General features: G+C 38.9%; 1 protein-coding gene across 1 annotated transcript in view; it reads right to left on the bottom strand.

Moving 5' to 3' along the window:
* MYO3B (myosin IIIB) overlaps positions 1-14,263 on the bottom strand; it is a 185,697-nt gene that overhangs the window by 87,902 nt on the left and 83,532 nt on the right. Inside the window, exons 19-22 of the mRNA XM_014954229.1 lie at positions 13,123-13,270; positions 12,737-12,890; positions 10,694-10,782; positions 9,050-9,179 (exon numbers count right to left, since the gene is read on the bottom strand). Coding sequence (XP_014809715.1) covers positions 9,050-9,179; positions 10,694-10,782; positions 12,737-12,890; positions 13,123-13,270 — 521 coding nt within the window. The remainder of the gene's footprint in view (positions 1-9,049; positions 9,180-10,693; positions 10,783-12,736; positions 12,891-13,122; positions 13,271-14,263) is intronic.

Here is a 14,263-nt window from a genome sequence, read left to right as displayed (position 1 = left end):
AATTATCTCAGTATTTTATCTATGCTCCCTCACCAACATGAACCAACAGCAAGCATTATGGTAGCTCACACCTCAGCATCTCATCTCTGATGATCTCAGGACTGTCCTCTAACACTAATTAAGCTTCACAGGACTCATTTTAACCTGGTGCCAAAACAGTGCAAGAACAGTGAATAAACAGGAAACCCAGGAGATTGTGATTTCCAGCCCACTGTTTGTATTTCCAGAGTACGTTCCCTCTCCATTTAATGTATAAAATATTTTATGGTATATATTCCATCACTCAGGACCTGCTGCTGAAGCTGCTCCATACAAACACAGTCTGATCAAAAGCCTTCTAAAGTCAGCAAAGATTCCCAATGAATTCAGTGGTAAAAACTTACTGAAAGCACATGGAATGAAATGGAGGAACATTTTCTCTGACCTCACTGTGACTATCAGCCTTCTCAGTGGTTAAGACCCTAAGCTAGACAGGATAAAAATGGTGTCAAAACCAGGTTTTGACACTTGAAGCTGTCTTTTAGAAGTCTTAATAATTTAGGATTAAACATGGTTACAGAACTTTATGAAACTCCAAGGCCTCCCTGTTTTTGAAATCTAGACATTAATTATGTTGACTACTAATTTAATCAAGTCTCAAAGACTTCTCAACTGAATGTTTGCTCCTCTGGATCTCAGCACTTCCATACATTGTCACAGATAGCACAAAATCAGTTATGTTTGTGGCATTTCAAAACATTATTCTCATTTATATTTTTATCTCCATACTTAATGAAACTAATACCCACTCAATACAAACACCCACAAATGCATTTTCTGTCTTTGACACACACTGTGACCTGCTGTCCAGGCAGTTCAGTTACAAGCTCTCCTATGCCAAGCCAAGTCAGGTTGGAATAGGTCAGACAAAGTCAAATAAGTGAAATGGTAATGCTGGTTTAGTAAAGTACTGACCTTTACAGTTTGTTGTAGGGTGAAAGAATAAAGAAAATGGATAAAGTACAAAATCATAGTAAGACAGCACACTCAGAGTACGAAATACTCTAAAACAGATATACAAAATCCATCACAGGCTTAGAGGTTTGTTTTCCACCAACTACATTCATCTCTTACACACATTGACCCCTAATCCAATTATTTTGAAAGTGTGGGAAATATAAGCATGTTCTTTGCAAAGGACACACCAAAACCATTATGGATATTCAAACCAGCAAGGTTATCTGCATATTCAATAAATTTATCTGCTCTACAAACTGACTAGCAAATTTAAAAATAATTGCTCTTCTAGGATTTGATCTTAAGAGCTACTGAATGCTTTCAATGATGTACCGAGCATCTTTGACACAGTTTGACCTTACAGCTCATAGTGCCTGTGGAAACTGCCAAGTAAACTACTCATTAAAACAACTACAGTATAACGTTCTCTGAATATTTCTCTATTGAAATTTTGTATATGTTGCAGAGTGAGATCCCAAAGCCTACCATAGTCCACTAGTTAATATAAAAAGCAGTAACATCTGTGCAATGCATCTTTTTCTTCCTCAATATATATATATTCCACAATGAAGTGTTAAGATTAATTATTGCTCAACTACTGTGAGACAATGTTCATTGTAGAACTGAGGACTTAGGCTAGAAACATGAAAATCGAAAACATAAAAATTATTTTCAAGATGGTCTACAGAGAATGGCCCAGTACAGACCAAATCAGTAAGCTCATCAAGATCTGTTCTTAAACCTGTTCACTTGTACTTTTTTAGGGTTCAAATTGTTGAAGATTAAAAAAAATATCTATGCCTTTTTCCCATTTTCAGTACAATGTAATCTGTGAAGTCTCATAAAAACAGCGCACTTCTGCTTGGGCAACACCCTTTACCAAACATAAACGTGATAAATCTAACTTGACCCTTCTCGGCTGTTGTGTTTACTGACATGTGCAATTCCAGAGATTTGCTGACACTCTTTATTTATAGGGAGTTATTCTCAAGAGTAAATAATTGTTATGTCTTATACAAAGCTTGAGCAGGACTTAACTTTGATCCGATAGATGGTTCTGTTTCTAGATAAGTTCCTTTTTTTAATGCTATTTTAGGGCATGTTTTGAACCTTACCGCTAGCAAGTCTTGTGAGTGTCTGTGTACTGCATTTGTCCCGTGACACAAAAACTTGGGCTGTGAAGAAAAATTAAAACTGAACTGTAAAATGCTCAACTGAAAAACTAAATAAAAAGTAATCCAACACTCTACCTCTCAAACTCAGTTAAGCGACATTTAATTTAGTTTACTGAGGTCCCACATCTGCAACCCAGTAAAGTTCACAATTGTTACATTGCACAGCTGTGGTTTAAAGCCTCTCTTTGCACACAACACACTGGCAGCAAAGCAAAACCGATTAACTTTTATATGCTTTTAACATATGGACCAGTTAGAAGTAGGAAAGCCCTATGTCCTGAGTGAAAATACATAGCTTCCATTAAATGACTCAAATTCTTATAAATTCTGATTCATCTTTAAGAGAGAGATTATAATTACAATGGCTTTGTTTCTGATTTATTTGACTTGGAGTGCCTGCATTTATCTCTCAGAGGACTCTAGGACAAATTAGTAAAATTACTATGTATTTGAGCCTTTTGCTCTATTGTGAGGTGTGGAATTAAGAGAAAAGTCCACTAACCCCAAATGGAAACATGCTATATTTCAGTCCATAAGTATGACAGACACCAAGTCAAAAGACCTGCCACTACTTATTGCTAGAGGAAGGACTTGTGCTCAATAGGGGTGCACAGTGACACACATGACAGGTCAAATCACAGTTCCACAGAAAACAATGCCACCTACGATTTCAACTGGCCAAGGTTTCACTCTATGCCCAATAGTATCTGTTCAAGGGACTGAAATGCAAGGAAATCATCTGTAACTTGGGAGAAGAGACCGACCCCCGTCTCTCTACAGCCTCCTTTCAGGTACTTGTACAGAGCTATAAGGTCTCCCCTCAGTCTCCTCTTCCCCAGACTGAACAACCCCAGTTCCCTCAGCCTCTCCTCGTAAGACTTGTGCTCCAGACCCCTCACCAGCTTCGTTGCCCTTCTCTGGACCCGCTCCAGCACCTCAATGTCCCTCTTGTGGTTGGGGGCCCAAAATTGGACACAGTACTCGAGGTGGGGCCTCACCAGTGCTGAGTACAGGGGGACGATCACCTCTCGGGCTCTACTCGCCACACTGTTCTTGATACAGGCCAGGATGCTGTTGGCCTTCTTGGCCACCTGGGCACACTGCTGGCTCATGTTCAGCCGACAGTCGACCAACACCCCCAGGTCCTTTTCTGCCAGGCAGCTCTCCAGCCACTCTGCCCCCAGCCTGTAGCGCTGCTTGGGGTTGTTGTGACCGAAGTGCAGGACCCGGCACTTGGCCTTGTTAAACCTCATCCCGTTGGTCTCGGCCCATCGATCCAGCCTGTCGAGATCTCTCTGCAGAGCCTCTCTACCCTCCAGCAGATCAACACTGCCACCCAGCTTGGTGTCGTCTGCGAACTTACTGAGGGTGCACTCGATCCCCTCGTCCAGATCATTGATAAAGATGTTAAAGAGAAGTGGCCCCAGTACTGAGCCCTGTGGGACACCACTCGTGACTGGACGCCAGCTGGATTTAGCTCCATTCACCACCACTCTCTGGGTCCATCCCTCCAGCCAGTTTTTAACCCAGCAGAGGGTATTCCCATCCAAGCCATGGGCAGACAGTTTCTCCAGGAGGATACTGTGGGAGACTGTATCAAAGGTTTCCCTTGCTTTCTGACTCTTCATGAAGAAAATCATCCTTGTCTCTAAATTGGAGAGACATGGATTTGACCAATGGACCGCTTGGTGGATAAGGAATTGGCTGGATGGCCACACTGCAAAAGTTGCGGTCAATGGCTCGATGCCCAAGTGGAAAACAGTGATGAGTGGTGTTCTTCAGGATTGGTATTGGGAGCAGTGCTGATTAACATCTTTTGTCAGTGACATGGACAGTGGGATTGAGTTCACCCTCATAGCAAGTTTGCTGATGACACCAAGCTGTGTGGTGTGGCTGACATGGTGGAGGGAAAGGATGTCATCCACAGGGACCTAGACAGGCTTGAGAGGTGGGCCTCTGCAAACCTCATGAAGTTCAACAAGGCCAAATGCAAGGTCCCACACGTGGGTCTGGGCAATTCCAAGCACAAATACAGGTTGGGTGGAGAATGGATTGAGAGCAGCCCTGAGGAGAAGGACTTGGGTGTGTCAGTTGATGAGAAGTTCAATGTGACCTGTCAATGTGCGCTTGCAGCCAAAAAAGCCAACCATATCCTGGGCTGCATCAAAAGAAGCGTGGCCAGCAGGTAAAGGGAGGTGATTCTCCCCTCTACTGTGCCCTCGTGAGGGCCCACCTGGAGTACGGTGTCCACCCCTGGGGTTCTAACTAGATGATCTTTAAGGTCCCTTCCAACCTATGATTCTATGAATCCACTGCTATCAAAATTACAGAGAAATTAACATTGATATAGTACTCTTGTCACCAAGGAGTGGTAAAAAACAGTTCTTTAAAGTGATTTTGCAAAAGGCCCTAGTTCTTGTGGTCAGTAGTGTGCATTAAAAAAGACTGAAACACTTTTCACATTCTTTCTCAGTACATGGTCCATGGGTTGTTTGGTTTTGTTGTTTTTTTTTTCATGTGAGATACACATTGTTTATAATTACTTCTTGTCTGAGGACTGTAGGCAGAGCTGGAGGCTCAAAGGCACAAAGAATGCGGACTAAAAATCATTACTGAGGAGGGGAAATGACCTTTAGGCAGGCTAATTATAATTAATTTGGTTTTGAAAAATATCTATTTTCCTCCCGTTTTGGACAAAAAAAAATCCTGTGTTAAAACATCACCATCCTAACTCTTCTGTGAAGGTGGTGAAAACTTTCATCCCATTTCTTTTTGACAGATTACGCTCGAATATCTAGGCACCATGAACAAGGAATGTTTATTAGCAATGGATGATCTATTGATACTACATCACTCTGAATGTGTCAGCAATACTCAATGCTACCATAATTACTAGACACAATGTTGCTGTATCAGTAATGGTACCCAGCCCTGTATTTATTCTATGCAGCCAAGCCCAGCCCCTACAGATCCTCAAAGCTAGGACAGGCACATGTCCCAGCGTCTCTGCTCCAGTGGTGGGAAGGCAGGAGGATTTCCCCTTCCCTCCCTCCAGGTGGAAACTCTCCTGCCTCTCTCCAGCAAGGACCTCAGGCAGGAGCCACCCTCACAAAAGCTCTAAAAGTTTGTGAGTCACAGAAGGGGAAAAAGTCTGCAGAGATTGTGTTTCAAGAGTAGAGAATTATGTTGCACTGCAGCTTTTCTGAGAAGACGAAGCCCCTCTGGCACACCTCCCTCTCCAGCCAGCATGACCCGGTCAGCTGGAGAACATAAGAGAGAGAAGAAGTTGGAAGAGGGAGCTGCACTCTCAAAAAGCCCCAGCTGTGCTTTGCCCTAGCAGTCCAATGGTACCACCACTTAAAGGTGATGCTGCAAAAATTCTTGAATATCAGGACAGGGAGTCATATGGTTCGATTCTTCACTGATACCACAAGTGAATGTACCAAGGTTCTCCTTAATTGTCTAATTAAAGCCCTTTTCTCTTACAAGGGGACTCTATTTTCTAGAACGCATGATCCCTTTTCTCAATGATGCTTTAGGAAGAAGCCGAAACTAGAGACAAACAGGAATGCATTATATCTGAATGGGAACATGCATATTCTACTGGAGTAGTGGGAACTTCTTTATTTTTTTTTCTTTAATGCTCTACCTCTCTCTCATATTCGGAGTAAATTCTATTTTAATTTCAGAATATACAGAATTCTTAGCACAAGAATCTATGTCTGTAGAAAGATGTGACAAATATGGAAGCAACTGAGAGAACTGGTAGGTTAAACCAGAATATGTTCCTTCAGTTTTGAGTTTAAAGGTCCCTAGAAAGTGTGAACAGATTCCAAAACGTGCCAAACGTGCCTAAGTTTCCACTGAAAGATGACAAAACATGCTGTACACACTACAAAACTAGTGCCAGAATGTTTAAGTTCTGATGTCTCCTATCAGTAATTGTGCACTCTCTTACCCATAAATTACTATTACAAATGTATATTTAATGCCCAGCCATTAATTTCTGGCCCTTTAAACTACACAGTCTGCTACTGTGAAATAGAGGCATTTGTTAAGAGGGGATAAGTATATTTGATAAATTACAGGGATTAACATGATCTTAAATTAGTAAAAGAATTTAGCCTTTTTAATATTTATTTTCTTGCCGCTGCTCAGTTTCTGACAGCAGAAGACATGACAGTTATATAAATATACTTCAAACAGAGGGCCTTCTCAGGGTGGGAAAGGCATCTTTTTGTTCTTACTGGTATTTAAGAACTACGTTTTCAGTAATTGTCAGACCCGCATTACCAGTTTGAAATCCCCTCTTGCTTCTGGGACAGCACCACCTAGTGACCATTACACACATTAGAGTCGGCTGCTTGGCAAAAACCATGTACGCTGCAAATTCCAGAGCTAGTTGCAAGCAGATGTGAGAATGTGCTGTCACTCATCTTCAAACAAAACACCAGAGATACTGGCAGAAGGCTCATTTCAAGTCAGGGTTACCTGGAGAGATGCAATATGGCTTCCATGTAAATTATTAACTTTTGCATCAGTCAGTAATCTACAAAAAGCTGGAGAAAATTGTAGCAAGATTCTGAATCTTAATATCTATTTTTTCTGGAATGAAAGCACACGCTGAGTGGAGGGAAGAGGGCTAAGAGGTAAGGACACAGTATGATGGGACATGTACACACTCACTATTACTTTGTTTACAAAAGCCTTTTCGTAGAAAGTTGAGAGAACAGCATTATCCTCCTTCACTGAGCAGAGATGAAGCAGCATTGCCAGCGATACCTTCTGTTCTCAGCCAAACCTTTCATTTATCTTGCAAGCTGCCAAAACTAAACCTGGCAACAATCTGATTTTAGATCACAGAGGCCCCAACACAGGATGCGAGTGCCAATTATATTAGACAGCTGGAAAAAATAGAGTAAAATCACGAAGACTTTTAAAAAATAAAAATGACATATAAAAAATGAAATATAAAAAATGACATTATAAAACCATGCACAGGAGCATATGCATAATTATTTTTTTAACAGGATGTTCTGTACCAACTTGACAGAAATACAGACAACACTCAACTTGCTCTGCACTCTTCATGAAAAGGTAAATGTTCTACAAGGGGAAGCAGAAAGCCAGCAATTCATGTAAACAGGAAACAGGGAGGGAATGTGGGAGACAACACAAAAAAGTGGAAATACACCAACATGATAAATATACAAAGTAACTATACATGGCAATGACAAGTATCTTCTTATTGAACCTTTTATGCATCTTGGGCAAAATACCCAAGGTCAGTGCTGCTGCCACTGAAAATACCTCTAAAAACCCAGAGGAAGATAAGTATGCATGCAGGCATTCTGATTTTAAAATAGCAATAAAATCAAAAGAGTAATATTTACAATAATCAGGTCTGATAACTGGGACAAAGCACCTAATGTGTTTCATTCTGACAATACCTCCAAGGTATAAAATGGCTAATAAAGGGGGGTGTGGAGGCACATTTGACCAGATGTGACCTTTCCTTTTTGCTTTGCTTGATCCATCCAGCATGAGTAAAAGAATCTCTTTTACCAGTTTAATGTAGACTCAAATGTCAGAAGCAGACACAAAGATTCTTTGTTCCCCACTTGGGCACAAACCAATCCTACTCCATCTTAAATGATATCCCCCTCCATCTAAGCTTGTCATAGCTGAAGAGAGAAGCAGATTCCTCATTGGATCCTCATCTCTCAGGACCTCTAAAGGTGCAATTTGAAGGGGGGTAATCCAGAGTCTTCTAATTACAGGAAAAGAACAGAGATGTTGTAACAGGAATCTATCCTATGTAGAATATAAACAGATATTTTGCTATCAGTTTTACATGTGCAAAGGCGGCTTCAATAAAAGTTTTTCTGCAAATGTTCTTTTTCTACATAGAAATTGCAAGAGAGGTTAAAGGCATCGCCAGAGGCTATGACTGGGTACTGAGGTTCCAGAAGTTCCAGAGAGCACAGCCACACAAGCATTGCATCTACAGCCCATGTACAATAAGCCCACACAGCACTACCTAATGCATACACATTTATTTCTACCTAAAAATACAACAGGCTGATTTGTCTGTCCTATCAGATCACAAGAATTTTGCAATCTAATGCAATCCATCATATATAGATTATTCCTTAGTATTACATCTTTTTCTTACCCATTATGAAAAAGATATTTTAAAAATGCAGAAAGTATTGAGAAATGTGTACGTTTGTTGGCTTGTTTGCACGTATACTGCAGAACTATAATTTGTATAGGTTACTGCTATCTATACTGGCATCTATCCATGGAGTAATCAAACTTCATCTTGCTGTTTTATTTAGCTATAGATCTGTGTACTTTCATGTAAGTCAGCATCAACAAGCTTTAAATCAACTGAATTAATTCATTTTGGCAGATTAGTATGTGTTTTTTATAATTTGTAAGAAGCTTTATGTATATTGCATCAATGCATCTAAATAGATGGATATTACTTCCAGAACAACTTGCTCTACATTACATGATTTATGAACTGTAAGACACAGCTCACAAGAATCTATCAGCTGAGAACTGAATTTAGTAAAGGACTAAGAACAAAGAAACTCCCATATTCTCATCCTTCTCTGAGAATGAGTTCTTGCCCTGCACTTCTGATAATCTGCCATTCTCTGGAGTGAGGGATGAACCTTGCTCCCCTGGTTTTTTAGAATAATTCATGTCCACATATTTAAAAAAAATAGGATCATAACAATTTAGGTATCTAGGAAACTAAACAGCAGAGCTGAAAAAGAATTTTAAAAAATTGTCCAGAAACAACTAGAGTTTTAAAGGAGTAGGTAGCTGAAGAGGTTGCAATGTTAGCAAAGCTGTGCATAAAATACCTGTTTTTGTTAACGGGCTAGAGAACAGCTGCTGAAGAAGTTTGTTCTCTGAAGTTCGCAACACCACCACTATGTCAGCAGGAAGAGTGTCTCTGTTCTTCTCAAGGAATGCAGAGGCATCATATAATACCTAGCATAGGAAACAGAATCAGAAAAGTCGTCAAATAGGGCTTCCCAAAAACTACTATGTTCTTTAAAATGTGAACAGTCAAGATGACCAAGTAGACCAGATAGTTTGGCTCTGACAAGCCAATGAATTATCCGCAAAGGACTTAAAAGTGTACAGCTACAGCAGCATCTTCAGAATGTGAACTGGCTGTAAACAGCACCTATATTCATAGCATGTCACTGCCCATCAAATTGGGTTAAACGGCTTAAATCATGTTGTATTATGCTTTGTCATGTCAAACTATGGTATGCATGAAGCAATATAATAGAGATATCTCATTAAAGCTTAAGTTGACAGTTTACATGTAAAATAAGAAACGGTGCTCAGGTGGTCATCATCTATTGGTTTATCTATAACTAGACCTGTTGAAGGAACAGGAGTAAGCTGCACATCTAGGTAGATTAAAATAGGCTTCTTGCTGCTTCGCAAATGATAGTAGGAAAACAAAACATTCATCTATTTCAACTATTTTAAGTGTTTTTATTATAAATTGATGCTTGGCTATTTGGATTCATATAAGAAACAGTTAATTTTGCTTAACTTTTTATTTATTTTTTTTTAATTGCAGTAATTTTTAGACCTGTTTTATTATTGCTAGTAATATTCCTCTCTAGCTAAATTCCACTGGAGTCCATTTGTTTACACAGAAACTGAATGTTCTCCTGCACCAGAGAACTGGCCAGTGATGTTTTTATCACTTGGCCATTTGGGTAAAAAGAATTTACTAAACCTACTTAAAATTTTACAGTTATTCTTAACAGGACAGAAAGCTGGACAAAGTTTACTAGAACGTATCTTAAAATTATCTTAAAAGACATATAATGTGCCAGAGATGAGACTTCATCGACAACTATATAAAACTTGGCTATTTCATTTTGACTTTGTGTATGAACAAAGATATGGACCTGAAATCACAAGCAAAGCTCATGTTATGTGAAACAACTGGACCCTTATTCCCCATATAAAATAACACATGGACTGCTGAGAACAAAAGAAGTTAGGTGCTGCAGAGTACCAGAAAACATCTGTGCCAGCTAGCTGCAGCCTTTCCAATGCTCTCTATAGGACTTTAAGTTCCACTACAGACAGTGTTTTACATTGCATTTTATCCATATTCTTATACATACTCGCACACAGAACTATTGTGGCATTCACATGATGTTAATAGCATAACCTGTTTAAGGTCCAGAGAGTTGCTCCTTTGAAATGGCTGTAGTAATGGTGTTTTCTGGTGCCAGATTTCTTTCAGAATAACAGGTGGTTATTGTCTCAACAATTTGCGAAAGAGCTCTAAGGATAGGTTCTAAAACTGACTACTACACATGAAAATTTTATTGTAGATTCTAGGTTTCCATAAACTTTATCATTCTGTCCCTTCAAATGAGAAAAAAATATTTTAAAGCAGAAACTTTGGAAAAAACAAATAATGACCATACCTCTGTTATTTGAACTAAATAGAAATCACATAACCTTACCTTTCCAGCATAGTGCTGAATACCAAATGACAGTTCTGCTCCTTTTGGTCTCCAAAAGTATTTGCATCGTAAGTTATCTTCAAATTTATCTACACATTGAGAAGAGACATTGATATAAGTGACTTAGAGTCACTAAGTAAAATCATCATCCTAATTAGGGACAGTTTACTGCTCAAGAAGCCAGAACGACTACAAACACATCTATTATCAGGTTGCTCAGAAATAGCTGTGTGCCAGCTTCTCTGTACTTTCTTCCAAGGTGCCACTTCTGAATGGAACAGCTCATTCTAAACCAGACCAGTAAGATAAGACTGTCTTGCAAATCCCACTGTTAGTGGGTAGTTCTGTGCCTGGAAAACTATCAAGTAAGAGGGGCCAATGAGAAGGTGTGATGATTTCTCGTATTCTGCTATGAATTTGCTTATATGTGTATAGAGGCTTTGCAGTGGGTTTATTTCAACTATGTACATTCAAAGCTCTGCAGGTATCTTGCTTTCTTGAATGTCTATTATTTGTATTTTCCCTATCTTCCTTTCCCCATTCATTTAGCTTTGTGCATTATGTTTTAAGCATATATTAATGTCTTCTTAATCTCTCATTTACCTTTGGACTTCTACAGAAAGAAGCTTCTATCTAAAACCTCTTCCAAAGAGGCTTTCTGTTTCCCGGGACTACCTCTAAAGAGCTGACAGAAAAAGAAACACCACTTTCTAAGAAAAATGTCTTGTATGTCCTGTGATATTTTGTATGCTCTTTAATATTTTGTAAATAAATTTGTGCTGATGCTGTAACACTTGCTATTATATTTCTTTATCTGAACAAGCAACTAGAAACCTGAGGCCAGTACCAATTGATAGAATTCTCTGTCATGTTGTATAGGTCAGAAAATACTACCAAAATGTTTTGTCTAATGTTAGAATCCATTAATATATTGTGTTAGGCTTTTCTTTCTATTAACATTTAATCAAACTTGTATTTAAAGCAAAAAGAACTAAGTTTGGAATTTCGGGAGAGGGCAGGGGTAAGGCTGGTGGAATTAATGATTATTGGGCACATCTGGAGAGGGCAAAATATCCCACTTTGCTGTCTCCTTGAGGGATCTGCTGTACTGTGTACAGATCAGCAGTAAGACTGACCGGTGCTGGACCAAGGAAAGTGCCTCTGTGAAACTCTAAGTTCAACATTCAGTATTAACTGATTTAGAGGACTCACAGGGAGGCAACACAGCTTTAGTATACAAATGAGGACAGGAAGAAACCATAGCATTTATTCTATCTGTGATCTAAATTCAAGTTTCAGCTCAGTCTAGCAGAAGTGAAAAATCTTGTACATATATCATGCAATTTAACAGGCAGCTGTTATTTTTCTCTGACTAACAGTCTGAGCCTCTGCTGCACATTCCATTGAAGGAACTCTCTGTTTCATATCACAGGGAAAAATGTAGCTTTAGTAAACAAAAGCAAGACAACAGTTTTAAACATGGCATGCGCTGCATGTTTTAAAGTTGGCACCAAGATTGTTAAAATATATGTAAAATATGCATGAAGGAAGGGAAATATTCAGCCAGATGGCACACCAGAAATAACACACACTTTCTATTTATGATGAGATAATCTGGAGTGAAGCAGTATTTTCTAATTGGATAAACATGGGCCTAGGAGCCTGGGAGATCTAAATTTTACTCTCAACACTGATGTTGCTCACAGGGTGGTCCTAGACACAAGATTCTACAATGTCTCAGTGTTCCCTTCAGTAAATGCAGATAAATGCTGCTTGATGTACCTCACATACAGGGACAAGATACAGTTTATTTCCTTGTAACTGGAAAGACAATAAGCCCTTGACACCTGATATATGATAGCTTTTGCAATATAAAATAGAACAGAAAACACGTAAGCAGAGAAAAATGATGAAGCACAATTAAAATATCAAATGGAATGACAGAGCCTCAGCAGGACAACCAGACTAGTAAAACTTGACCAAATATGTCATTCTGCCCTCTCAACATATTTGTTATTGCCTAAAATTTTTGTTTGCACATACCAACTAAAGTTAGGTCTGTTGCCTGGGGAAATCGACTTTCTTCATCTAGTAGAGACAGGAGACCCATGGGTTTCTGGAGGAACATATCTAGAAGTGGACGGTTGTCCTCATATTCCACTGTAGTAGCGTCAATTCCCTCACTCTGATATTCCATCTACAAAGTCACCAGCACAGTTTTAACACTGAACCAGTAAAAGCAACATCATCATCAAGACATTTATGCTATACCCCATAAGCCCCAACATTATTTACAAAACTTCAACTGCAAGATGTCATTATCTTGCATTTAAATCACATACCCATTTTATAGTTTATCATGTACTCCTGAATATGATCTATGATTCAGGACAGCTGATTCAACTAGTTCTCATCAGAGTTGAATTTACCTGCTCAAGTGCAAAGATATGTTGATTGAAATAAAACTGGATCTGTTCATTAGCAATATTTATGCACAGCTGTTCAAAGGAATTTCTTGCGAAGTTTTCAAATCCAAATATGTCTAGTATCCCAACATTCATCCCATTTTCAGCATTGCTGCATGTGAAAATACATATAAAATTTATCACGGGCAACACCAAGTTAAAATAAAAGTAGACACTGTAACCAAGATTGCATAATCAATTCAATCTGCTGCAAAAAGAGAGAAGAAAAAGTGTGTTTGAACCTAACACAACTTGTGCATTTCTTCAGCATCATTAACACTTTTGTTTTCTACTTGCTTATTGCAAATTTCCATGGCAGGAGAATCACAGGTACATAGTGACAGACACTTAGCAGCCATATTAAAACAAGTGGTTTCAACAGGAAGATCCCAAATAAAATCTATTGTCTGCTCCTCCAGGTAGACAAAAGGTGTCAAGCTTTAATAGTATGGTTTTGCTATACTCAGTCAGAAGGGTAATTACTAAATCTGCTGCTGCTACAAGCCAGATTGTTAAGAGCCCATGTTTTAGCTCAAAGTACCCTCATACCAGAGTCACCACTAGAGCTGCAAGTATGTATGAGGACATGCCTATATGATACAGTGAAGTGCTAAACAGAGATCTCAGATCAGAGACATTTTCACATTACCTAAGGGGTTCTCTTGTTTCTAAAAATCTCTACAACTGCTTGAAAAGATCAAAGCAGCCAGATCAGTACCTGGCAATGAAATCATAAGGATGCACAATGTAAACATTTCTGTAATTATGAAAAATAAAAAATCATCACTTACATCTAAAGTAGTAGACAAGAATAAGTCATCATCTGCAGTTATTACTAGCTTACAAAAGCAGGAGGACTGTAAGGACTGTGAATACATACTAAAGTTTTTCGGTGTACTCCAATTATTTATGAGCCTTTGGAATGATTTTAACGTTCACTACGTAGGAAGCATCTTTTTAAACAATTACACAACATTTTAACCACCCCATTTCCATTGACTTCAGTAGCTAAATTCCACTCAGCTCTTTGAAAATATTGGGGTTAATGCCCTGGAATCAGAATTCAATATCATAGCATGAAAGCCCTTTTGAAGCCTTAGCCAAA

The sequence above is a fragment of the Calidris pugnax genome, unplaced genomic scaffold (genome assembly GCF_001431845.1).
Source record: "Calidris pugnax isolate Ruff unplaced genomic scaffold, ASM143184v1 scaffold103, whole genome shotgun sequence".
Lineage (NCBI taxonomy): Eukaryota > Metazoa > Chordata > Aves > Charadriiformes > Scolopacidae > Calidris > Calidris pugnax.
This window is presented reverse-complemented; position numbering and strand designations above follow the sequence as displayed.